Source organism: Dipodascopsis tothii, assembly GCF_038497935.1.
Source record: "Dipodascopsis tothii strain CBS 759.85 unplaced genomic scaffold V1510scaffold_13, whole genome shotgun sequence".
Taxonomy (NCBI): Eukaryota; Fungi; Ascomycota; class Lipomycetes; order Lipomycetales; family Lipomycetaceae; genus Neoaidaea; species Neoaidaea tothii.
The window spans coordinates 315,764-338,758 of record NW_027117997.1 but is presented as its reverse complement, the minus strand read 5'-3'; the positions used below and the strand labels follow the sequence as shown (position 1 = coordinate 338,758).

At 66.6% G+C, this 22,995-nt stretch overlaps 9 protein-coding genes across 9 annotated transcripts; 5 read left to right on the top strand and 4 right to left on the bottom strand.

Moving 5' to 3' along the window:
• Positions 1-198: 198 nt before the first annotated feature.
• On the bottom strand, positions 199-6,242 carry V1510DRAFT_416403 (uncharacterized protein). Its single transcript, XM_066933758.1, has 6 exons — positions 6,218-6,242; positions 5,894-6,108; positions 5,698-5,785; positions 5,431-5,466; positions 927-5,388; positions 199-891 (listed from the first exon to the last, which is right to left on the bottom strand). The coding sequence occupies exons 3-6, from the start codon at positions 5,767-5,769 to the stop codon at positions 506-508; spliced, it is 4,956 nt and encodes a 1,651-aa protein (XP_066789273.1). The 5' UTR covers positions 5,770-5,785; positions 5,894-6,108; positions 6,218-6,242; the 3' UTR covers positions 199-505.
• A 700-nt stretch (positions 6,243-6,942) lies between these two features.
• V1510DRAFT_402941 (uncharacterized protein) lies at positions 6,943-7,914 on the top strand (the record flags this gene model as incomplete). Its single annotated transcript, XM_066932135.1, has 1 exon — positions 6,943-7,914. The coding sequence occupies one exon, from the start codon at positions 6,943-6,945 to the stop codon at positions 7,912-7,914; it is 972 nt and encodes a 323-aa protein (XP_066789272.1).
• Positions 7,915-8,108: 194 nt separating this feature from the next.
• On the bottom strand, positions 8,109-11,285 carry V1510DRAFT_402940 (SacI homology domain-containing protein; the record flags this gene model as incomplete). The annotated part of the gene is made up of 3 exons (XM_066932134.1): positions 8,109-10,960; positions 10,992-11,076; positions 11,229-11,285. The coding sequence occupies 3 exons, from the start codon at positions 11,283-11,285 to the stop codon at positions 8,109-8,111; spliced, it is 2,994 nt and encodes a 997-aa protein (XP_066789271.1).
• A 132-nt stretch (positions 11,286-11,417) lies between these two features.
• Positions 11,418-12,655, top strand: V1510DRAFT_416398 (ubiquinol-cytochrome C chaperone-domain-containing protein). Its single transcript, XM_066933757.1, has 2 exons — positions 11,418-12,073; positions 12,103-12,655. Exons 1-2 carry the CDS (start codon positions 11,438-11,440, stop codon positions 12,463-12,465), a joined length of 999 nt encoding a protein of 332 aa, XP_066789270.1. The 5' UTR covers positions 11,418-11,437; the 3' UTR covers positions 12,466-12,655.
• On the bottom strand, positions 12,349-14,740 carry V1510DRAFT_121327 (nucleolar complex-associated protein-domain-containing protein). Its single transcript, XM_066930273.1, has 2 exons — positions 14,292-14,740; positions 12,349-14,259 (listed from the first exon to the last, which is right to left on the bottom strand). Exons 1-2 carry the CDS (start codon positions 14,730-14,732, stop codon positions 12,601-12,603), a joined length of 2,100 nt encoding a protein of 699 aa, XP_066789269.1. The 5' UTR covers positions 14,733-14,740; the 3' UTR covers positions 12,349-12,600.
• A 100-nt stretch (positions 14,741-14,840) lies between these two features.
• Positions 14,841-16,426, top strand: V1510DRAFT_364539 (uncharacterized protein; the record flags this gene model as incomplete). Its single annotated transcript, XM_066931193.1, has 3 exons — positions 14,841-14,891; positions 14,921-15,088; positions 15,119-16,426. 3 exons carry the CDS (start codon positions 14,841-14,843, stop codon positions 16,424-16,426), a joined length of 1,527 nt encoding a protein of 508 aa, XP_066789268.1.
• A 761-nt stretch (positions 16,427-17,187) lies between these two features.
• Positions 17,188-21,430, top strand: V1510DRAFT_448223 (WD40-repeat-containing domain protein). Its single transcript, XM_066935771.1, is given in 7 exon segments — positions 17,188-17,576; positions 17,683-17,986; positions 18,028-18,731; positions 19,290-19,846; positions 19,875-20,888; positions 20,907-21,047; positions 21,082-21,430. 7 exon segments carry the CDS (start codon positions 17,489-17,491, stop codon positions 21,247-21,249), a joined length of 2,976 nt encoding a protein of 991 aa, XP_066789267.1. The 5' UTR covers positions 17,188-17,488; the 3' UTR covers positions 21,250-21,430.
• A 126-nt stretch (positions 21,431-21,556) lies between these two features.
• Positions 21,557-22,344, top strand: V1510DRAFT_416383 (multi protein bridging factor 1-domain-containing protein). Its single transcript, XM_066933756.1, has one exon. It carries the CDS (start codon positions 21,663-21,665, stop codon positions 22,107-22,109), a length of 447 nt encoding a protein of 148 aa, XP_066789266.1. The 5' UTR covers positions 21,557-21,662; the 3' UTR covers positions 22,110-22,344.
• Positions 22,159-22,983, bottom strand: V1510DRAFT_426005 (Rtf2 RING-finger-domain-containing protein; the record flags this gene model as incomplete). Its single annotated transcript, XM_066935146.1, has 2 exons — positions 22,159-22,923; positions 22,978-22,983. 2 exons carry the CDS (start codon positions 22,981-22,983, stop codon positions 22,159-22,161), a joined length of 771 nt encoding a protein of 256 aa, XP_066789265.1.
• Positions 22,984-22,995: the final 12 nt, after the last annotated feature.

Genomic DNA, 22,995 nt, shown 5'->3' with positions numbered 1-22,995 from the left:
ATTTATTCCTTTGAGAGTGAGGCTTACGAGGCTGAGTGTGGTTCAGCGGATGCACGTGCGTGTGTTCCGGTCTGGGAACCAGTTGTGGTTGCCAGGGCCCACACCTAGGCTAGTAACGCCGGAGGGCGGCCGGGTGAGCTCACGCCGCACGCGTTTAGCAACATAAGCGAGCTCGTTAGTGGGCGCTGTGGGCAGTAGCAAAATGTAGATCCCTAAGTTCATGACTATTATTGACATAATTACAGTATATTTACATTGACGCATTACAGAGCGATACCCGGCCAAGCCGGGTCAACATTAAACAACATCGTCAGACCATGCCAGAACTGCGTACAGAGAAAATGAGCTGCAAACTATATAGAAACACGGAAATGCACCATCAAAACGCCGAACTCTCAAACGAAAATAGCAAATGTACCCTGCCGAGGTCCGAGACCAGATTGCGGATCGATAATTAATGTATACATCATGAATTGAGGAGTAGTCGTTGTGGTGGTGCAGCAGATCAGTCGAGCTCTCGAAGGCCGACCGCCCAGGGTAGCTTCTGGGAGATCACGGCTGAGAAGTGTGGTTTGGCGGGACACTTTTTGGGCAGGAGGGGACTAGCCGGCACGAGACTGAACGTCGGATCGAAGCGGACGGTACTGACAGACTCGAAGTCGGCGGAAAGGTCCGGGTAGTCGGCCGCGACAAGACGCTTGACGTCGTCAAGCCGGAAGTAGCGTACCTCGGTGCTCATAAAGCGCTCCTTGTCCAGCTGCTGCTCCTCGAGGATGGTGAGCGCAGACCCGATGCTATTCATGTGCGAGTTGCGCGAGAGTAGCGGGGCAAAGGGACTCCACAGCCGGTGCTTTTCGGCATCCGACACGACACGTGTGCGCAGGTGAGGGTCTGGAGGTCAGTGTTCGCCCGGGAAGCATACGTACACCTGTGCACTAGACGTGTGCAAGCATCCAGCATGAGCTCGATCTGGATGTCCACCACCCAAACCGTGACCGTTCGGCCCAAGACAGATGGCGGCGTCATAGTTTTGATGGTATATAGTGGTCCATAGCGCTCGAGGATCTGACGCTCTTGTTTGAAAGCAAATAGCTGGTGTAGAGGCTCGCGCATAGGTTGCACGATCTCCATTGGACCGAGTCTAAAGACGGGGACTGGCGGCCGTTCTTGCTCTGATCCGACCGCGCTGTCCTTCCCGGGCGAAACGGCGTCGGTTGTGGCTGTGTCGGTCGCGGGGGGCGCAGCGGCGGGTAGCTTGTCGTTCGTAGGAGGCACGGCAACCAGACCCACCGCAGTCTCAGTGTGTTGTGGAGACATGCTCGAGGCTGTTGAGTGCGCCTGGCGGCCATCCGAGAGCTGAGTGGTTGTCGAAAGAGTGCTGAGGCTATCGCGGTGGTCGGCAGGCTTTGGCGAAGGCGACCGCTGGGCTGACTCCTGGCTGAGCAGCTCTTCCGCCTCGTTCTTCTTCGAAAGCTCGCTGAGTATGGGAGTCAACGACTTGAGCATGTGCTCGACGTTGTCTTCGTGTTTTCGCGATGACTTGCGGGACTCGCTGCGTTTGCGGCTGTGATCGCTCACAATCTTCTCGATCTGCTCTTCGTGACGAGGCCGCTTAGTGTCTCGGACAAAGTCGCTGCCCGCTTCCGACAGATCAGAGGTCATACCAGCCTCCTCACACTCTGTCGTCTCTTCGGAAATAGCTTTCTCTGGTGTATCGCCGGCAGACGAATCGTTGCCTGCCGAGTTTCGTCTCGTAGAAGCTGACACACTGTCACGTTCATTTTCAAAATATTCTGCCCGCTCAAACGACGGCGTCCGGATAACAAGAGGGGGCGAAGTCAACGGCGAGGACGCTGCGGAACTAAACAAAATGTTCTCGTGTTCCCGTTGATCGGTCGATCCCTTGGGGGAGCGCAAAGGTATGTGATCGTCGTGTATGTCAATATCATCGTCACTAGTCAATTTGGACGACTCTCGCTTCTGAATGAGCCGTCTTCGTCTGGGCGGTCTCGGCGAAGAGGCTTCCGAGTCTGAGCCGGACTGCTTTTCGCGGTGGGTTCTCTTTTTCCTGACACTTCCATCCGTTTTTTCTCTTCTCAAAAGTTTGCCTGGTCGCTCGTCGTATTCTGATTTGACGCTGATCCCCTGTCTCTGTGGTTCTTCGCCGCGTTTCGAGTCCGGGAACGACTTTCGCTTGCTGCTATTTTTCTGACGGATAGAGCTCGATAGATCGGTGGCGGGGCCGCTGTTGTGCAGACTCTTTCTGCAGGCCTCCTTGAGAAGGACCACTTCTTCGTCTTCGATGCCCAAGGCCTCCTGAGCGATCTCAGCACATGTCTTGCCATCCCGGTTCTTTATACAGGGGTCTGCGCCGTTCTTCAACAACAGCTGGATTATGTCCAGATGTCCACGTCCAGAAACCTGGAGAAGCACAGTTTCATCGTCACTGTTGAGTCCGTTGACTGGCGCACCGAATGCCAGGAGGAGCTCGACGACGTCCAAATGACCTCGTCGACCTGCCAGACAGAGACACTCGGCGTCAGGCTCCCAGCCGCCTTCTAGGAAGCGTCCGACGTATTCAGTATCGCCGTCGGCTGCACGCTTGTAGACCTGATCGCGACCGGATCGAGTTGTGGCGTCGATCCAAAGAAGGTCGTTGCGCGTGTGTTGTGACCGAGTTCCTCTTCGACGGAGCTCCTTGCTGTTTCGCGAGTCTGAGGCTTCGGAAGTGAACCCCTCCTCACTCGAAAGCGCGGCCCGCTTGTGCGAGCCCTTGGCGCTCCCGTTTGACACGGATTTCACCCCACTGCTCGGCTTCTTGGAGCGAAATTTGACGGTAGCATTCTTAAGGATATCACGAAGAGTTTCGGCCTCACTGTCCGACTCGTTGACGTGATCGAGCGCAGTTTTCCCCTGGAAGTTGCGACAGCAGGGATCGGCACCGTATTCCAGAAGAATTTTCACCGTCTCCGTGTTGTAGTTCGCAGCCGCATCGATTAAAGGGGTATCCAGGTCGTTTGTACCCGATCTGATGTCGATATCGGCGCCATTGTCGAGCAAGAGCTTGACAATGTCTTCATGGCCGTTCAGTGCAGCTTCGTGCAACGGGGTGTTGCCGGCGTAATCTTTGTCGTTGACATCGACACCGTCCTTGATAAGATCCAAGGCCTCATCGTACCGACCCTTCTCGCAGACCCTTTGGAGCATTGATCGGCCGTTGACATCTCGGCCGGCCTTGTTGTTTTTGCGACCGGCCGCGATCGATGAAACTGAACTTGCTCGATGCTTGTTTGAGGGGAAGGTTGCAGAAATCGGAGACGGTGACGATGAGACATGGTCAGGGGAGTTTGCCTTAGGCAGACCTCGTCTGGCGACTGCCTGGAGGTTCATAGGATGCTTGGACGCCAGCTTCCGACTACCCAGAGATGGACTGGGTGAGTTGGCATGCGCTGAAGATAGAGACTGTGGTCGTGTCTTGATCTTGGAAGTCGACCCTGATGGCCTGTGCGAGCTGGCCATCGGCGTAGATTTTGCCTTGTCAACCAGGATAGCTTGTGATTTGTCGCTGTCCTGAGGAATCGCTAGCTGACGCTTCATAGACTTTGGCAAGGACTGAGACAGATTTGAGCTGCTTGGTTGGGGTTGTAGCGACGTTTTAGGGGTCACCGGTGACGCAACCGACGGCTTGGAATCAGCTTGGGCGGGCGCCGATTTGACGACAATAGAATGGGAAACAGTATGCTTGGAGCTCACTAGCTGCGAATCCACCGTCTTGGAAGCGGTTTCCCCAGTCGATCGGCTGCTAGCCGATATCGTACTCGAAGGTTTAGATTCCTGCGCTGGCGTTACTGCGCTAGCCTTCGGCGTGGAAGCCTTGGAAGTAAAAGACGGTGCGGTTCCTGGAAGCGACGTCTTTGACTTATTTCCGCTGGCCTTTGGAGTGGGTAGAATCTCTGGCTTGGGCGTAGCCGAAGTGGACGCGACGGACTTTGCCGGGGTCTGACTCTGAGTCGAGACGGACTCCTTGGTCGTAGGCTTGGACGTTGCCAAGACCGGGGGCTTGCTAGCCGAGTCTGCTTTAGCGACTACAGGAATCGCTGTCGGGTTGTCCACTTCGGGCTGTGTCTTGACGGAGACCGAAGGCTCTGCCTTGGGCTTGACGGTTTCTTGCTCCGGCTTCGCAGCCGAGGCAGCAGATGATGGAGCAGAAGTGGCCTGTGCTGGCTTGTCTTCGCGCTTGGGGGTCCCTGGACGCAGCTCGATCGAGTCCTTGATCGTGACGCTCACTTTTTGTGCGTTCGGACCAGGTTTAGACACGTGAACGGAAGCAGTAGCAGACGCAGAATGCGACGTGGTCACAGACGTGGTACCACTGCTCTTCACAGCAGACGACTTTACGGCGTCAGGCGGTGGCAAGGAGGGAGGCGGTAGGGGCGGCAGGTGCGAGTCGTCGGGATACACAGGGTTGTTCTGGTTGGCCTCGAGGCGCTGCACGGTCGACCGCACAGTCTCTGTGCGGGAGGATGTGGTTCGCTGGATCCAAGAGACCGAGGTGGACTTGACACCGTTGGACGAGGACGAGGCGGACGCCGACGACGAGCTGCGGCTGCTGTCTGAGTGCAGATCAGACCAGCGGGCGGCCTCCGCGCGCACGACAGAAGGACGTGGCGGCTCGCGCGGCGGCGGCGGGAGCGGCGGGAGACCGGACGGGGGCGCTTCGGTCTGCGGGGCAGGCCGGGGTTTGGACTCGGATCGCTGGCTCGACGGCTGGTCGGCACGCGAGAACACGGGCGGCGAGGGCAGCGGGGTCAGACTTGCGGCGATACTCGGGGACGATGTGGCCGGGCGCGTGTCCGGGCGCGGGGCAGCGCGTGGCAAGTCGGCCTTGTCTGGCCGGGACTGGTCTGGCCGCGACGGTTCCTGCTTCTGCGCGGGCGGCCAGCGGTTCTCGCCGTGATTGGACTTGGTCGAGAGGGGCGCTGGCGCTGGAGCCGACTGGAGATGGGGCGGACGTCCGCTCGTCTGGGACGCAGGCGCGCAGACCGGGTCGCGCTGGGCTGCGGTCTGGGCGGCCGCCTTCCGGTTGGCAGCGCGCAGAGCCTGCTCCTTCTTAGCCTGGGACTTGGCCGCGCGGGCAGCGAGCACCGCGTGGTAGTTTTCGGCGCGCTTGCGCTTCTTGCTGCGGAACGTGTCGGGCTGGCCCGTCTTGTCGGACGGCGAGGCCGTAACGGGGCCGTCGGCGGGCGGCGAGCGCACGGCAGCCGGCTTGGGGGCGGCCTTCTTGGATGGGGCGTGCTTGGACGAGCTGCCGGCGGAATTGGAGCGGCCCTGGTTGTTGGCGGCAGGGCCGTGAGTGGTCGACCGTGCGGAGTGGTAACGGTCTAAGAACTCGAGATCATCAGCTACCACAGTTTCGGCTTCGGAGAGTACTTCATCTTCGTCGTCTTCGGCGTTGCATTCGCGGGTCTAGTCGATCAGCATCGTCCGGATGGATGGGCGCTCGCGCGGCGGGCGGGGGTGACAGGCAGGCGACGCCAAACAGCCCAGGCGGCACGGCACGCGCCGCAAAGTCTAAAGACGGCCGGCCAGCCGCGCAAATAGACGAGCGGGCCGAACCGCGCGGGCCGGGCGGCCGCGCACACGCGCCGTCACGGCGGAGCAGGGCGAGCCCGCGAGAGCGGCGACGAAGCAACAAACCTTGATTTGTGACGAGGAATAGGACGCGGCTGTTCTGGGATCTGGCGCGCGCGCCGGAGTGGTGTGGCGCATACGGGCGGCCGGCGGGCTATCGGTCGTCAGAACGTGCGGCGGGGCGCGCGGCGATCGTCTGGCCGGCGCGCGCGGCGGGGCGGCGCGTGCGGCGCGCGCGGCGCGGCTAGCGGGGGTAACCTACCAAGCGGCGTACGTACGCCTGATCCTGAACGGTCGATTTGCTCAAGCTATGCACTCAAACGCGCTGTCTCGCGGCCCATGACCTCTGGCACCCCCTGCCAATCCGATCGATGCCTGGGCCGTGTGTGCGCGGAAGGCGTCGTGGTCACCGGCGTGCAAAGGCGTGACAATCTGGATGTTTGATAGACCAATCGTCGGGAGAGCGCCGGACGCGTCCTGGAACGGCGCAAAAGCCACGTTAGCTGGCGCGGTCGTCGTCGCGGCCGCCGGCCACGCGGCCGGGCCGCTTGCGGCCGCCGGCGGCACGTCTGCGCGCGGTACCTACCCGCCAGTTTGATACGGGGATGGAGAAAGGATAGGATAGGGAACAGAAAATGTTTTTAAAGGTGCGCTGAGCGCAGGTGCATGCAACGCGGCCAGGCCCGTTGTGGGCTGGGGCGCTTGATAGGGCTTAAGGGCGACCCATAGGCGGCAAGGCGGCGTGATGCGCGTCATAGCTAGACTGTTTCAGGAACAGTGCGTGAGTTAGGGAGACCAGATACTGTATACGGCTATTTGTGCGTAACTCTGTAGAGAGTAGCTTTCCCTTCGTGGCGGCCACGCCCGGGCGGCTGTTACCTGGTCACGGTGATACATCGCCGCCGTTAGCGAGCGTCAGACCGGGCACGACAGCGAAACGACGACGACAGCGACCGAGCGGAACGGACGGGACTGCGCAGAGCGGCGCCAGACGGCCAGACAAGCGTGCATTAGAGTGGGTCCTGAGCGAGCCGATCGGCAGACGCGGCCAGAACAGCGCGGGACCGGACCGCGATCGGCGCAGGACACATGGTCGGCGACGGCGGCAGCGGAAGGCTGCGGTTCAAGCGGGCGGCGCGGCGGGCGGCCGACGGCTGGTGGCCGGGCACGGACGAAGATATCACATCCGGCGCGGGCCGTTATCATAACAGCGACGGCGGCGGCGTCAACAGTGACTGGCACGGCCCCGGGTTTGACCGGGCCGATCCGTACGCCTCGGAGCGCGGCGGTTTTGGGGGTCCACACGCAGAGATGCAGCACCCCGGGTACGAGTTTGGGGCGGGCATGCCCTCGACGTTCTTCACGACGACGACGCACAGCCGGCTGGGCGGCCAGGAGGGCTTTCCGTTCCAGGGCTCGATGTTTGCGGAGCCGTTTGCGCCGGACGCGCACCTGAACCACCTGCACCAGATGCACCAGGCGCACCTGCACCAGATGCACCATATGCAGCACATGCACCGGCACATGGCGCAGCAGGCGCAGATGCACCGGCTGAACCCGGTGTTTATGCCGGACCAGTTCTCGACCGAGTTTCTGGCCAAGGAGGCCCTGCACGACGCGCACGCGGACGCACAGGGCGCGGCGTTCTGGCAGAGCTTCTACCACACCGACGACGTGTTTGGGCTGTTTCCGGACGCCGCGGGCCGCCAGTTTTTCGCGCGCGCGTTCCAGCGGCCGGGGTTCGGGCGGCCGGGGCGCGAGGGCCGGGGCGACGGCCACGACGGGTTCTTCGGCGAGCCGCCGCAGAAGCCGCGGCACGCGCGGTACGAGCGGCCCGGCCGCTTCGAGGAGCCCGAGGAGCCGTCGTCGAGCTACCGGCGGCGGCACACGCGGCCGCGGCCGCGGCCGCCGCCACAGGAGCGGGACTACGAGGCGCCGCGGCCGACCACCGCGGCCGGCACGGGTGGGCCGGACGCGGCGCTGCGCGCGCAGCTCGGCCGGCGCCACGGCGAGTACCGGCAGGCGTGGGAGCAGCTGACGGCGGTGCCGTGGCCGGTCGTGTCCGGGCGGCGCGAGGACATCAGCGCGCGCGCGGTCGGGCTGTTCTTCCACGACGCGCCCAAGGACGTCATCAAGCGCGAGCGCATCCGCTGGCACCCCGACAAGGTCAAGCAGCGGTTCGCGCAGTGCGCGCTGAGCGCGGACGACGTCGCGACCATCACGGCCGTGTTCCAGATCATCAACCAGATCTGGGAGGAGCGGTACTCCAAGGCCGCCGAGTGACGGCCATTGCATTCGCAGGCGTTATGGACAGGACGGGCAAGGGCCCAGGCATGGACACAATGGTTCTCTTGTAGATCTATGGCAACCTAGACAGTGTTCGCGTACGGGACCGAGGGTCCTCTCAAAAATGTTCCCAAAAAGTAACTCCAAACTCCAGCAGGCACTCGGCCGCTGGCATGCTGCCCAGCGTGGGGCTAGGCCCAGACGAGACGGCGCATCTGGAAGCCCAGGACGTCGAAGACGTTGGTGTTGGACTTGGCGTCGTCGAGCGAGAAAATGTCCTGCTGGAGCACGGCCAGGTCCGTTTTGAGCTTGCACTGTTCGATGATGTGCTCGGCGATCTGCTTGCCCTCGTTCTGGTGGACGTCGAGCGAGACGGGGAGGAGCTTGAAGGCCATGATGGCGTCGGCGGAGTCGTCGACGGGGACGTCGCTGTCGTCGGCGGCAGCGGTCTTGCGGCGCGGCTTGTCGAAGAACTTGAGCGAGGTCGTGCGCTTGAGGAAGTTGGGCGTGGTGGGCGTGGACGCGCCGGACGGGCCGGTGGAGGCGCGCGTGGGCGTGGGCGGCGCGGACGCGCCGGAGGCGACGGAGGTGTCGGGCGAGTCGGTGGCGGGCGCGGGCGGCGCGTCGGTGGCGGCCGTGCCGACCGTGGTCTCGCTGTCGTCGGTGTCGTCGGCGGCGGGCGTGTCGGCCTTGCGCGAGTGGTACTTGACGATGAAGCCGTAGTTGCGCGACGCGTGCATGCCCGGCGTCAGCGGCGACGAGTAGTAGGCGCCGTACTGGAGGTCGGTCAGCGCCGAGAGCGGGATGCGCTTCTGCAGCGCCACCGTCTCGTCGATCTGGTCAAAGCTGCAGGTGTAGAGGGCCTCGTCGGTCAGCAGCAGGACGATCTCGCGCAGGTCCGACTTGGGCGTGATGGCGCCGGCGCTCTTGGGCGTGAGCAGGACCCAGCCGCCGACGAGGACCTCGGCGTCGGACGCGATCACCGAGCTGGCCGCGGTCGAGATCACGTTCTCGTACACGCCCGAGAACGCGCGGGCCGGGTCGGACGAGGCCATCTGGGCCTCGAACTCGGCAAAGACCTCGTCGCCGACGTTGCCGAGCACGTAGTCGATCGCAGCCTGCGCGAAGAAGTCGCTGATCATGGCCGTGAAGTAGCGGGTCATGGTCAGCATGGCGTCCTTGAGCACGCCAACGTAGTTGCGGCGGCGGGTGCGGGTGAAGTCGCCCTTGAGCGCGGCCGTGGACGCGTACTGCCGCGAGATGGCGTCGCCGTTGTCGGCCCAGATGCCGTTGAAGATCAGGTCGAAGCGCTTGGGGTCGTCCGGCACCACGGCCCAGCTGCGGAGCTGGGCGCGCAGGATGTGGCCGGCCGACGCTGACTGGACGACGTTGGTGCGGTCGAGGCAGTCGACGCAGTTGACGCGCAGGACGCCGATCTGGTGCTTGGTCGGCTCGCCGTGCTCGCCGGTCTCGGTCCAGCCAAACTCCTTGAGCCGCTGGCCGATGGCGGTGGTGTCGAAGAGCTCCTCGACGCGCTCGAACTTCATGCCCTTGCAGATGGTGTGGAAGTCGAACCAGACGAGCTCGAGGTCGTACAGCTCGGCGAGCTGGGCGTAGGCGTCGCCCAGCTGGGACTCGCGGCCGTGCTTCTCGACGAGCGAGACGCCGGCGATGAGCCCGTACGACTCGCGCAGCTTGTCGAAGTGGTTGATGAAGTTGCGCGCGGCCGACATCAGCGGCCGCGTGAGCTGGGGCGTCGGCTGCAGCTTGTACGGCGACTGCTTGAAGAAGACGGGCACGGACCCGCGGACCTGGATGAACGACGCGTACTTGCGCTGCTCGAACGACAGGATCTGCTCGGTCTCGACAAAGTTGGCGCAGTCGGCGTTGTCGTCGATGCCGCGGCGGAGGTACCGCAGCCCGGCCCGGCGGATGCTGCGCCGGGACATGACGATGAGCGAGCACGACGTGGGGCTCTCGGCCGCGGGCGCGGCCGGCGCGGCGCCGGCGGCCGCGCCCGCGACCGGGATGCCTTCGGTCACGGTCTCGTCGGGCGCGTCCGCGCGCTCGTCGGGCCGCACGTCAAAGTACTCCTGCTTGACGAAGCCCTGCATGACCGGCAGCGCGTACGGCGTGCCCAGGAACCGCCGCAGCAGGTGCTTGTTGTAGAAGAACGACTCGCGCACCTGCGACGCCAGCGGCACGCCGGAGCTGGCCTGCAGCGCCGAGCTCGAGTGCGACGACCGGAAGCTCTCGCGGTACGTGGACGTGACCAGCGACCGCGTGATGTCGATGTCGTACGAGAAGTAGAACGACTGCGACGCGAAGAGCGTGCGCAGCGTGCGCAGCAGCTTGGGCAGCAGGATCGTCACGCCGGGCGGCCGCGCGGGCGCGTCCTCGGCCTCGGCCGGCGGCGGCACCGGCAGCGCGCCCATGTCCGACTCCATCACGCGGAGGTCCTCGCTGAGGCCGCGGAAGAGCCAGTTCTTGGAGAACACGCCGAAGTTGCCCTTCTTGAGCATCACGTTGCGTGTGACCGAGTCCTTGGCCGGCTCCTCGGTCGAGTCCTTGCGCGACGAGAGCTCCGACGCCGACTCGACGTCCGTGTACCGCCCGGCGTCCTCGGCGGACGTGCGCGAGCCCTCGGACGTGCCCACGGTCGCGCGCGGCACCGCGGCCGCGGTCTCCGCCGGCGGCTGGTCGCGGCTGTGCGGCCGCGAGCTCTCGGCCGACGGCGTCGTCGTGGACGTGTCCGTGTCGTCCGTGTCGTCGTCGTCGTCGTCCTCCTCGCCGTCCGCGTCGCCGTCGTCCGCCGCGCGCCGCAGCCGCGCCTTCTTGGCCTGCGCCAGCGCGCTGCGTGCGCCAGCGGCCGCCAGCGGCACGATCGCCACGTTGCGGACGCAGTAGACGACCTTCGAGCTGTCGAACTGCGCGGCCACGTCCCGGTCCGTGATCACCACCAGGTACCCGTCGCCAATCTCCACCAGGCCGATGACGCCGTAGATGACCACGGCGTGCTCCGGCACCTGCTCGCCCTTCCATTCTGCGGTCAGCGCGCCCGCGCCGGCACTTACCGATGGCCGAGACTGTCCGGTCCGTGAACGCGATTTTGTGGGCGTTCTTGCCGCGGCCGGCCACCGGATGCAATTGCTTGAGGATCTGCTGTCAGCAGCTGCACGCAGAGGCCGCGGCGGGCGCGGCGGCGGCGACGGCGGCGGTGCCGCCGCCGCCGGAGCGGCCTCGCGGCGGCGCCGCGCAGAGCCAGCCGCGCGCCGCGCCGCGCGTCGCCGCGCCGGGCGCGTCCCACTCACCAGGCCATCGTCCTCTGCCCACACAAACGCCGACCGGACTATGGTCGCCGTGCTCATGGTGCTGTCTGTGGGCCCGTCTGACGATCCCTTGTTTGATAGATGGGTCCGCGGCGGAGCAACAAGGACGCGACCGGGTAACCCGGGGCCGAAAAGACAAAAATTTTTTGAGCCCGCGACGGCACGCACACGGCGGACGATAGATCGATAGAATGCTCGCAAGCCGACTAGGACTGGGCCGCGCCGTGGTGCGGCCGCGCGCAATGGGTGCGTGGGCCGCGCTCGCGGCCGGAAACAGAAGCATCGGGGTCCGATTCGAGAGCGTCAAGGCCGAGACCAAGACCGAGGCCAGCTCGGCCGCGGCGGCGGCCACGGCCACGGAGGACCAGACATTCAAGTACATCCGGCTCAAGGACGGGTCGGCGCCGGAGCCGGTGCCGCCGCCGTCGATGAACCTGGCGTGGGAGCACGGGGTGGTGCGCAAGAAGCGCGCGCTCTCCGGGTGGAAGCTCAACGTGCTGCGGCGGTTCATCCAGGTGTTCCAGGTGGACGTGGAGCGCACACAGGCCGCGCCGGTGTCGGGCCGGCTGTACTACTCGCTCTGCAAGGACCAGGGCTACTTTGCGCACGACGGCAAGGCGGAGCTGTCGCAGACGGCCAAGTACTACTACGAAACGCTCGGGCTGCCGATGACGTTCACGCAGTGGTTCCAGATCACGTCGCTGCACGCGTGGATGCTGCTGGTGCGGATGCGGGCGATGCCCAAGCAGTACAGCGGCGAGTACGAGCAGATGCTGGTCGACGCGATGTTCACGGACATGGAGTTCCGGCTGGCGCTGGAGCTGAAGGTACGGCGAGGCGGGGCGCGCTGACGCAGATCCGCTCGAACCGGGTGGTGCAGAAGTACCTGAAGGAGTTCAACCTGCAGCTGCGGGGCGCGATCATGGCGTACGACGAGGGCCTGGGGTCGTCGGACGCGGTGCTGGCGGCGGCGCTGTGGCGCAACCTGTTCTCGGCCACGGACGAGATCGACGTGGGCAAGGTCGAGCAGGTGCTGCGGTACGTGCGCACGCAGCTGTACGTGCTGGACCAGCTGCCGGACCGGGACTTTGCGCTCGGCAACGTGCGGTTCGTGCAGCCGTGGCACGAGTACGTGCGCGGCGCGGACCCCCACGTCAGCGTGCAGGCGCGGGACCCGTTCCGGCTGATCGACTACAAGTCCAAGTTCGACCGCGAGTAGCGGGCCGCTCGGACGCGCGCGGGCACTGTACAGCCCGCCCGCGGCGGCCGGGGGGATAGTGTACATTAGCAGACAAAACTTTTATAGCACGTGGTGCGGCTATCTAGTCGCCCTGGCGGCGGCCGGGCGCGGCGGTCAGACGCCGACGGACTTGCGCGGCAGCGCGCGGGCCATGGCCGCGACCTCGGGCGAGTAGTGCTTCTGGAGCAGGAAGGTCTCCCAGATGTTGGCCGCGGCCGGGTTGGCCAGGTCGGGGTTGTCGATGTCGGGCCGGTAGACGCCGTTCATGACGCGGTCGTCGGTCGAGAAGAGCGCGGCGACGGCGCCCGCGCCCGCGGCGTGGTCGCCGGTGCTGCGGCCGCCGAAGCGCACGCACAGCTTCTCGAGGATCTTGAGCGCGGCGAAGCACGACTTGTCGGGGAAGTGCATGGACGCCAGCGCGAGCCGCTTGGCGAACGCGGCCAGCCGGATGTTGTTGGAGATGCCCGAGCCAAAGTTGACGGTGCGGTAGTGGCGGTTGAAGAAGAGCGAGTCGAAGATGGAGATCACGATCTCCATCTCGGTCGAGAGGTTGACGTGGTCGGCCGCGCGGCGGGCGAGGCCGTCGGCGGCGAGCGGGTCGTCCAGCCGGAGCGCCTTCTGGGAGAAGTCGATGTCGGGGTTGAGCGCGAGCGGGAGCAGGATGCGGTACAGGTGCGTGACGAAGAACGCGAGGTCGAGGCCGATGCCCTCGCCGGCCTGGCCGGAGAGCAGCGTGAACGCGGTGACGATGCAGAGCAGCGACTCGCGCGTGGCGCGCGGCCGCACCTCGAGCTCGCCGTCGGCGGTCTCGTGCGAGAAGTAGTCGCGGATGAGCTCCTTGAGCGCCTCGAGCAGGTCGCCGAAGAGGTCCGCGTTGATGAGGTGCGCGTAGCGCGCGAGGCCCTCGAGCGTGATGCCGAGCAGGCCCTTGACGTGCTCCTTGAGGATGTGGAAGTACGTCGCAAAGACCAGCTTGAGCGTCTCGCTCTGCAGCCGCTCGGTCTCCTCCTTGGACACGGCCTGCTCGGCCGAGCGGAACTCGGACTCGAGCGCCTTGATCTCCTTGGCCTGCTTGCGCTGCTTCTTGGTGCGGTGCAGCCGGTCCTTCTTGCGCATCTTGACCGCCGGCACGGCCGCGTTGTTGATGTTGGCCGCCGCCAGCACGCTCAGCTCGGTCAGCAGCCGCAGGTGCAGGAACGTGCGCAGCACGGCCTCGTCCACCTTGTAGTGGCGGGCCTTGATCATCTTGGTCAGGATCTGGACGGCCTCGAACGAGGCAATGCCCTCGTCGTCGTCGCGGAAGACCTCCTCGAGCGTCTCGACGCAGTCCGCGAACCCGGCGTCGTCGCCCGGGTCCCGGCGGTCGTCGCCGCCGAGGAAGCGCTTGCGCGACAGGCGCTTGGCCACCGTGGCGAGCAGCTCGCGCCGGAAGTTGAAGTGCGTGACCGTCCGCAGCAGGCTGCACACGCACACCAGCGCCGTCGTGCCGAGCTTGTACTTGGCCGCGTCGTCGCCGGCGCGCACGAGCTCCGTCACGAACTCGCCGAGCGAGTCCACGTACCGCTTGTAGTTCGACAGCAGCGTCTGCTCAAAGTGCCGCGTCTTCTTGACCTCCTTGGACACCTTGGCGTTCTTCTCGAGCTCCGTGAGCGCGCGGATCCGGTATCCGGGGATGATGTCCTTGTAGACCGCCAGCTGCGTGCCCACCGTGAGCTGGCGCACCTTGACCAGCTTGTGCCGCTGGTAGTTGGCGATCTTGTTGAGGTTTGCGATCTGCCGTCAGCGCGGCCGCGCGGTCCACTTACGTGCTCCTCGGGGTCCTCGATCAGCTCGCTGGCCCAGCCGGCCAGCTCCTCCTTGGCGAACCGGATCTGGTCGCGCTCGGGCAGCTCGGGCTCGGGCTCGGCCGGCGCGGGCGCCGCGGCCGGCGCGGGCTCCTCGGCCTCGTCGTCGGCCTCGTCCCTGGCCTTGCGTTTGCGCTTCTCGACCACTCGCTGCACCTTGCCGGTCTCAGAGATCGTCGGCAGGCGCTCGACGACCTCCTCGTCGCCGCCGTCCGCCCAGCTGCGCGGCTGCAGCTCGTAGTCCTGCTCCTCGTCGGACGCGGCCTCGGCGTCGCTCGCCTCCGACACCTGATCCGCGCCCGCCGCCGAGAACAGCAGCTCGTCGCCCTCGTCCACACGCGCGCGCTTGCCGCCGCCGGCGGCGCCGGTCTTGCCGCGCTTCTGCGCTCGTTTCTTGGCCATTGCGGTTGTCGCCCGCTCGCAGCAAATTTGCCGGTTTTTTTTTCTGCAAATGTTACCCGGACATGATCTCCCAACCCCGCAGGTCGCCCGCGTCGCCGTCGCGGCCGCATGGCCCGGCACGTCGTGATCGCGCTGGACTGGGATGCGTTCTACTGCTCGGTACGCTGTCGCCGGGCGCGCTGACCCAGGTCGAGGAGAAGGCCAACCCCGGCCTGCGCAACGTGCCGTTTGCCGTCCGCCAGAAGACCATTGTCTGCACCTGCAACTATGTCGCGCGGGCGGCCGGCGTCAGGAAGCTGTGCAAGCTGTCGGAGGCGCTCGAGATATGCCCGTCGCTTGTGGTGATTCCGGGCGAGGTGCGTGCGGCGCGGCCAGGCTGACCGCAGGACCTGTCCAAGTACCGCGACGCGTCCAAGATGCTGTGGCACTTTGTCCAGAAACTGGTCTGGAACGGCCGCGTGGAGCGGCTGGGCTTTGACGAGCTGCTGCTGGACGTGACCGAGATGGTCGAGTTCAATCTGGACGCGTGGCGGCGGCGAACGGAGCGCTTTTTCTTCCGCACGAGCCGCGACGACGCGGCCGAGGGCTTCTGGTGCGACTCGGACGTCCGCGGCCACCGGGCCGGCGCGGGCGCCGGGCCCGATGCGGACGACGGCGCGGCGTGCGTTGCGCTGGCGAGCCAGCTGTGCGCGCAGATCCGCGGCCTGATCCTGTCCGAGACGGGTTTTACGTCGTCGGGCGGCGTCGGCCCCGGCAAGATCGTCGCCAAGATGGTTGGCGCGCTGCACAAGCCCGACGCACAGACCGTGATCTTTCCGGACGAGGTCCAGGCTTTCCTGGACCCGCTGCCGGTGCGGCGGGTGACGGGCGTTGGGTCGAAGATGGCGGGCGCGCTCGAGGCCGCGGTGGGCGCCGCCGACGGCGCCGCCGACACCACCGTTTTCGACGTGCGCACGCGCCTAGGCTCGGCCGCCGGGCTGGCCATCGTGGGCGCAGCGAGCAGGCTCTGGGAGCTGTTCAATGGCGAGGACGTGGCGCCGGTCGTGCCGACGGCGGCCGTGCCGACCCAGATCTCCATCGAGGACTCGTTCCGCGGCGTCTCTGCCGGCGGCGTCGTGGACGCGCTGCAGGCGCTCGCGCGGTCGCTGGTCACGCGCATGCGCAAGGACCTGCTGGCGGACGACGACGAGCGGCGCTGGCTGGCGTATCCGCGCAGCGTGCGCGTCTCTGTCCAACGCGCTGACGCGCCCTACGGCATGCGCATCTCGCGGACGGCGCCACTGCCGGCGTACGCGCTCAAAGACGGTGCCGTCAACGTAATTGCCGCGCGGCTGGTCCACGGCGTGGTGCTGGCCCTGTTTGAGCGCGCATGCGGCGGCGAGCCTGCGTCCATTGTCAACGTTGCCGTCGTCGGCATCGAGCTTGCCGGCGCCGACATCTCGACATGGGCGCGCGGCGAGCCGCCGGCGAAACGCGCCCGGGTCGATGCCGTCCTGGCGGACGCCGACGTGGACGTGCCGCCCGTGGCGGAGCGCGAGGACACCCCGGGCTGGCTTTCTGACGACTCGTTCTCGGACGCGTCCGACGGCTCGGACGCGCTCGAGACGGCGCCCACTGACAGCTGCAGCGTGTGCGGGGCTGTCATGCCTGTGTTTGTGATGCAGGCACACTTGCTCTTTCACGAGAGCTCTTGATCCGGCGGCTACATGGATCTGCGGCTATAGCGGCTATATGCCGACGCGGCTCTGGCGGCTACATGGCTGTGCGGGTCCAATGGCTATATGGTCGTGCGGCTCCAGCGGTATATGCTGGTGCGGCTTCATGCTGATGCGGCTCCGGCGGCTATATGCCGACGCGGCTCCAGCAGTGCCGATGCGGCACCAGCGGCTATATGCTAATGCGGCACCAGCGGCTACACGGTCGTGCGACACCAGCGGTTTCATGGTCGTGCGGCTCCAGCGGTTATATGCTGGTGCGGCTTCATGCCGATGCGGCTCCAGCGGCTATATGGTCGTGCGGCTCGAGCGGCTATATGCTGATGCGGCTTCATGCCGATGCGGCTCCAGCCGCTACGTGGACGACCCGCCCGGCGCTGTATCTGGCGGCTACATGCGGCTGTTGTAGCCAGTGCCTCCGTCGCTGATTACCTCCCGGGTAGCCCCCCTGCGGCAGGACACAGCCGCGCACCGGGCGCACTCCGGCAGATCGCTGCCGGGCTCTGCATCTGCTCTCTACAGCTCCTTGCACCAATTCGACGAAGCATCTAGACATGGCCATCTGAGCGAGTCAAGCCGCGACTCCATCTGAACGGCCCTGCACGCAGCCGCACGCAGCCGGCAGGCGCGCGGACACTCGCCGCGCTCTGCGGCTACATGCGTGCGGCTCGTGCGGCTCGTGCGGCTATATGAGTCCGGCGCGTGCGGCTCGTGCGGCTCATGCGGCGCACAGGCGCGCACGGCCGCACGGCCGCGGCTCTACGCTCAGGCGTCCGACCGTAGCATTATCGGCGCCGACGCCGGAGCGGCGCCGGCCCACGAGCGCATCCGTATACGACCAAAGCGGGGCACGGCAGGCTCGCAGCAATGGCGCAGTAGGCGGCTAGTAACTTTGTTGTGATCTCGACCAGAAACCTGAAAAGTCTTCCACCCGAAAAAAAGGTCAGCACTCCACGGGCTGCGCAGAGCGAGGATCACAGCCAGACTACAACGGCACGCTCCAGGGTGTGCGCGATCAGGCTACGAGCGCAAGACAAAAGGATGGCCCAGCAGACCGACGAGGGCGATCGGTCGCTGCTGCCGTCGCACGTGTTCACGACGGCGGCGCAGCTGATGGACTGCATCGACAGTGAGTGCACGGCCGGGCGCGCTGACAGAGCAGAGAAGCTGGTGGTGATCCTGCGGGACGGCCGCAAGCTGGTGGGCATCCTGCGGTCGTTTGACCAGTACGGTAGGTGGGCGCGCGGCCCGGCTGACGGCAGCCAACCTGGTCCTGCAGGACACGCTCGAGCGGGTGATTGTCAACGCGGTGTACAGCGACATCCAGCGCGGGGTGTACCTCGTCCGCGGCGAGAACGTGGTGCTGCTGGGCGAGATCGACACGGCGGCGGACGAGAGCATACCGCTGCAGAAGGTCACGCCGGAGCAGATCCTCAAGCTACAGAAGGAGGAGATGGACGACCGGAAACGCAAGGAGCAGAACAAGAACAGCCGGCTGGCCGACATCGGCTTCTCGGTCGACCAGCAGCTCGAGGACATGTACTAACATGCGGACGGCGATGTACACTACTTTGTTATAGTAACGAGAGCAAGACACGACTAGCGGGCTGCGCGGTAGATGATGTCGAGCGCCCAGGCAAAGACGTCGGCCATGGACGTGGACATGGTGGGCACGAAGTGGATCGCGTCGGCGGCGGCGGCGGCGGACGGCGCGGCCTCGACGTCGTCGCCGGCGAAGAGGTGCTTGTGCGCGCGCACGTAGCCGGGCCAGACGTAGCCGTCAAAGTACCCGGGCGGGTCTGCCCAGAAGCCCTCGAGCGTGGCGTAGCCGTTGCGGGCCTCGCGCCGCTGCTTGAGCGTGGCGTAGTCCGCGCGCAGGAAGAGCCGGATGTCGAGGTGGGCCACGACCGCGGGCACGTTGTAGAGCATGAACCCGTCGATGATGCAGAACCGCGTGCCCGGCGCCGGCGCCGAGCCGACCTGGGCGGCGACCTGGGCGGCGACGGCCGCGGCCGCCTCGGCCGAGATCGGCGGCGGGCCGATCTCGTTGGTCTCTTCCTTGGACTCGAGATCCGGCGGGAGCGCGCCGTGCGCGCGGACGTACTCGAGCGCACGCACGAGGCCGTCGAAGTCGAGCGCCTCGGGACAGTCCCAGTCGACGAGGCCGTTGACGACGGGGATGTCGACCTCGGGCTGGCGTCAGCGGGGCCGGCGATGACGCACCTTGAAGAAGTCGTCCTCGTAGAGGATGAACGCCCCGGGCAGGACGTCCTTGAGCAGCCGCGTGAGCGTCTGGGGTCAGCGGCGCGGCCGGGAGACTTACGCTCTTGCCCGAGCTGGACGGGCCGCTCACGGCGATCGTGTAGAGGTCCTGGGGCATCCCTTCTGCCGGTCGCGTGCTGTGGGGAGCGAGCGGCCGGCGGGACTATATAAGCGCGAGTATGCGCTCTACGGGCGCGGCGGCTAGGACCGCGGGCGGTCATAGCCGGCGCCTATCGGGCCGGCGGCGGGCGCCGCACGGGGCATACGGGGCGGGGCGCCGCACGGGTGAGCCGCACGGATGACCCGCTGGGCCGCACGCGGTGCGGCGCAAATGAGCCGCACCGCGTGCGGCGCGGCCGGCGTGCTGCACGCCCGGCTGGCGGGCGGCATGACCTGGTCGGAGAGCAGCCACCCCCAGAACCGCCCTCGTGCGGGTCGTGCGTCCGTGGCGCGCCCCTGCGGGACCGCCGCCCCGGTGGTCGCGCCGCACGTGGTGCGGCTCGCCAGCGCCGCACACCGTGCGGCGGCACGCGCCACATGCACGCCGCCGCACGCGCCGCACGCCTGCATAAACCTGCAGCGACGCGACGCGAACCGTTCACCCCGACCTTCCCCATGGACGACGTCAACGAGTACGAGCGGCAGCGGCGGGCCAACATCGAGCGCAACAACGCGCTTCTCCGGGAGCTGGAGCTCGCCGGGCTCGGCAACGCGCTCGCCGAGCCCGCCCGGGCCGCGCCCGCCGGGATCACGAAGCGCACCCGCAAGGGCGAGAACGCGGGCCGGCCGACGCGGCGAACGCGCGCTCCGCCGCGCAAAAAGGCCGAGGCGGTCCCGCGGCGCATGTCGGCGCGGCTGGCCGGCGAGAAGGCGGACTTTGAGGTCGAGCAGGCCAAGGCCGAGGAGTACGCGGCGGCTGCCCAGGAGCGGATCAAGCAGGAGCGCCAGCGGGTCGGCGGGGACATGCCGCTGGCCGAGATCGCGCAGAACGGCGCGGACGCGTGGCGGTTCGATCTGGACGACGATGACGACGCGGACGAGGCGCGCACGGCCGAGCGTAAGGACGTGGTCCGGCTGCGGGACGAGCTCGGCAAGATGACCCTGTACGAGCGGTTTCCGCCGGTAGACATCCGCATCGTAAGTGGCGGCGCGGGCGCGCTGACAGCAGACGCCGGAGCGAATCTTCTGTCTCGGGTTCCACCCGTCCAACAGCAAGCGCATGGTGCTCGCCGGCGACAAGGTCGGCACGCTCGGCATCTGGAACGTGGACGAGGTCGCCCACGTCAAGCGCGAGGACGACGGCGAGGACGGCGACGCGGCCGACGCGGACGCCGACGAGGAGCCCCAGGTGTTCACGTTCAAGGTGCACGCGCGCACGCTGTCGGGGTTTGCGTTTGCGCCCGGCGACGGCACTCGCGTGTACTCGACGAGCTACGACGGCTCGGTGCGGTGCGTCGACCTCGGCGCCGGCGTCAGCTCCGAGCTGCTGTACCACGAGCGCGACGGCGAGCCGGACGCGATCTCGGCAGTGGAGATGGTGGACCCGCACGTGGCGTACTACTCGACGCTCGCCGGCGAGCTGTGCCGGCTGGACGTGCGCGCGCCGGAGACCGTGGCGCGGTACCGGCTGCACGACAAGAAGATCGGCGGGTTCGGGCTGCACCCCGGCGCGCCGCACCTGGCGGTCTCGGCGTCGCTGGACCGGACCATGAAGCTGTGGGACCTGCGGCGGATGTCGGCCACGGACGAGGGCGAGACCCAGCCGGCCGCGCTGGGCACGTACGAGTCGCGGCTGAGCGTGTCGTGCGCGTCGTTCAGCCGCAGCGGCCGCGTGGTGTGCAACGGCTACGACGACCGCGTGTGCGTGTTCGACCTCGGCTCGGCCGCGTCGTGGCCGGCCGCCGCCGAGCCCGTCGAGCTCGTGCCGGCCGCGTCCTTCACGCACAACTGCCAGACCGGCCGCTGGGTGTCGATCCTCAAGGCCTGCTGGCAGCAGGACCCCCGCGACGGCGCGGCCAAGTTCGCCATCGGCAACATGAACCGGTACATGGACGTCTACTCGGACACGGGCGTGCAGCTCGCGCGGTTTGCCGACCGCGACCTGATCACGGCCGTGCCTGCCGTCTGCCGGTTCCATCCGACGCAGAACTGGCTCGCCGGCGGGACCGCCAGCGGCAAGGTGTGCCTGTTTGCGTAGCCGCCGGCCGGCGCGCTTGGAGAAATGGTTGTCTATGTACATGAATTCGGTGGCTCAGCCGCGCTCGCGCCAGTTCTTGTTGGGCAGGGCCTCGGGGGCCTCGTCCGCGCCGTAGATGAGGTACTCGCGGAACTTTTGCAGGTACAGCTCGCCGTCCTGGGCGCCGTCGGCGTAGCCGGCGAATGAGTTCTGGACCTCGGGCGCCAGGTTGGACACGTACGGCGAAAACTCGGTCGACGCGAGCGCCTCGGGCACGACGTACGTGCGCACCTTGTGCCAGTCGATCAGGTACTTGCCGTGCTTGGTGTGGCGGCCCATGTTGGCCGAGCCGGTGCCCTTGTAGAAGTCCTTGTTGCCGTCCTTGGTGGTGAGCGGCAGCCGCGAGATGTTGGGCGAGCGGTTCGCATTGTAGATGATGTACCGCGACGGCAACTTGCGGTTGCGCGCGACCACGGCGGAGGGCTTCATGCTGGCGACGGTGGTGGACGTGCGGCGTGCGGGCGCGAAAATATTTGCCGGGGGCGGTGTCGCGGCGCGCGACGGATGCGCCACGCGCACACACGGCGGCGCACTTGTGCCGCAAACCCCGCGCGACCGCCTAGAAGGTTCTGTGTCCGCGCTCTCCAACGGGCTGATAAATATGCGCGGCAGCGGCCGACAGCGTCCATTTTCTTTCTCCCCATCGACCGCAGATCACCTGGAGCGATCCATCGGTGATTCCATTTAATTCAGACACAGCAGCACAAATCACACGCAATGTCGGACTGGGACACGGTTACGTACATCGGCCAGCGCGCGGGCGCCACTCGCACGAGCACGGCGTCGACCAACGCCCAGCTGAACGCGGCCCGGCGGCAGGGCCAGGTGCTGTCGACCGAGAAGCGCTACGGCGCGGGCGGCAACCGGGCGGCGGACCCGGCCGGCCAGCGGCTGACCAAGATCGACCGCGACAACGAGGTGGCGCCGCCGTCGAAGATCGACCTGTCGGTGTCCAAGGCCATCCAGAAGGGGCGCCAGGACAAGGGCCTGTCGCAGAAGGACCTGGCCGTGAAGGTCAACGAGAAGGCGAACGTGATCAACGACTACGAGTCGGGCCGGGCGGTGCCGAACCAGCAGCTGCTGGGCAAGATGGAGCGCGCGCTCGGCGTTAAGCTGCGGGGCGCCAACATCGGCTCGCCGCTGGGCGGCCCGAAGAAGAAGTGAGCGCGCTGGCGCGGCATGTACATAGCGGCGTGTCGGCCGAGTTTTGAATTCACGGTTGAGCCTTTGGAACCGGCTGGAGGCCTGCGGGCTTGATGTAGAGGCCGTCGACGTTGTCGGACCGGGCAGACTTGCTGTTGACGGCGTGCATGACGGCGGCGGCGGCGGCGGCGGCGTCCTTGTTGTTGATGCCGTCGTGGCGGCGGCGCTTCTTGTCGGCGCCGTCGTCGCGGTCGCGCTTCTTCTTGCGGGACGCCTTCTTGAGCGCGTGCGAGAGGCCGGCGGCCGCGAGCCGGTCGAGCCGGGCGCGCAGCGCGGCCACGTCGGCGTCGGCGGCGGCGTTGAGCAGCACGCGGTTGTCGCGCGCGACCGGCGCGCCGCACTCGAGGCACGAGTCGCCGGCGATCTCCTTGAGGGCGCTCTCGGCGAAGACATGGCCGCACTCGGCGTGGTAGACGAACCGGCTGCCGGCGCCGAGCTCCTTGCGGGTCACCGGGCACACCCAGCGGTCCGAGCCGTCCTGGCGGCCGAAGTGGACCTCGACGACGTCCTTGATGCTCTTGATGTGGCCGACGAGGCCGGGGCCGTCGGCGAACGTGTCGGGCGCGATCAGCCACTCGAGCACGGCGTCCTTGTTGTAGAGCCGGCCGAGGTAGTCGGACACGACGGGCGCCTGCAGCGGCTTCCGGCTCAGGTGGCAGGTCGACCACAGCAGCTTGGCGTCGAGCTGCGCCTGCGCAAAGATCTCGGACGTCGTTTTGGCGCGCGCGGACTCCTTGACGAGCTCGCGCCGAGTCGGGATCGATCCTCCGTCGTTCTGCGGTCAGCGGGGCGCGGGCGGGCCGCGGCGGCGCCGCGGCCGGCGACTTACTCCCATGGTGCGTGTGCG

What these genes read in the sequence shown, in the direction of transcription:
- V1510DRAFT_416403 (XM_066933758.1), bottom strand. Translation starts at nt 5,769, where the DNA reads ATGCGCCACACCACTCCGGCGCGCGCGCCAGATCCCAGAACAGCCGCG. An exon ending in ATTCCTCGTCACAAATCAAG is followed by an intron (nt 5,467 to 5,697) that starts GTTTGTTGCTTC and finishes CTGATCGACTAG; the next exon opens with ACCCGCGAATGCAACGCCGA. An exon ending in CACACGTCTAGTGCACAGGT is followed by an intron (nt 892 to 926) that starts GTACGTATGCTT and finishes ACTGACCTCCAG; the next exon opens with ACCCTCACCTGCGCACACGT.
- V1510DRAFT_416398 (XM_066933757.1), top strand. Translation starts at nt 11,438, where the DNA reads ATGCTCGCAAGCCGACTAGGACTGGGCCGCGCCGTGGTGCGGCCGCGC. An exon ending in GGCTGGCGCTGGAGCTGAAG is followed by an intron (nt 12,074 to 12,102) that starts GTACGGCGAGGC and finishes GCGCTGACGCAG; the next exon opens with ATCCGCTCGAACCGGGTGGT.
- V1510DRAFT_121327 (XM_066930273.1), bottom strand. Translation starts at nt 14,732, where the DNA reads ATGGCCAAGAAACGAGCGCAGAAGCGCGGCAAGACCGGCGCCGCCGGC. An exon ending in TCGAGGACCCCGAGGAGCAC is followed by an intron (nt 14,260 to 14,291) that starts GTAAGTGGACCG and finishes CGCTGACGGCAG; the next exon opens with ATCGCAAACCTCAACAAGAT.
- V1510DRAFT_448223 (XM_066935771.1), top strand. Translation starts at nt 17,489, where the DNA reads ATGGCCCAGCAGACCGACGAGGGCGATCGGTCGCTGCTGCCGTCGCAC. An exon ending in GACCAGCAGCTCGAGGACAT is followed by an intron (nt 17,987 to 18,027) that starts GTACTAACATGC and finishes ACTTTGTTATAG; the next exon opens with TAACGAGAGCAAGACACGAC. An exon ending in CGCCGGTAGACATCCGCATC is followed by an intron (nt 19,847 to 19,874) that starts GTAAGTGGCGGC and finishes GCGCGCTGACAG; the next exon opens with CAGACGCCGGAGCGAATCTT.
- V1510DRAFT_416383 (XM_066933756.1), top strand. Translation starts at nt 21,663, where the DNA reads ATGTCGGACTGGGACACGGTTACGTACATCGGCCAGCGCGCGGGCGCC.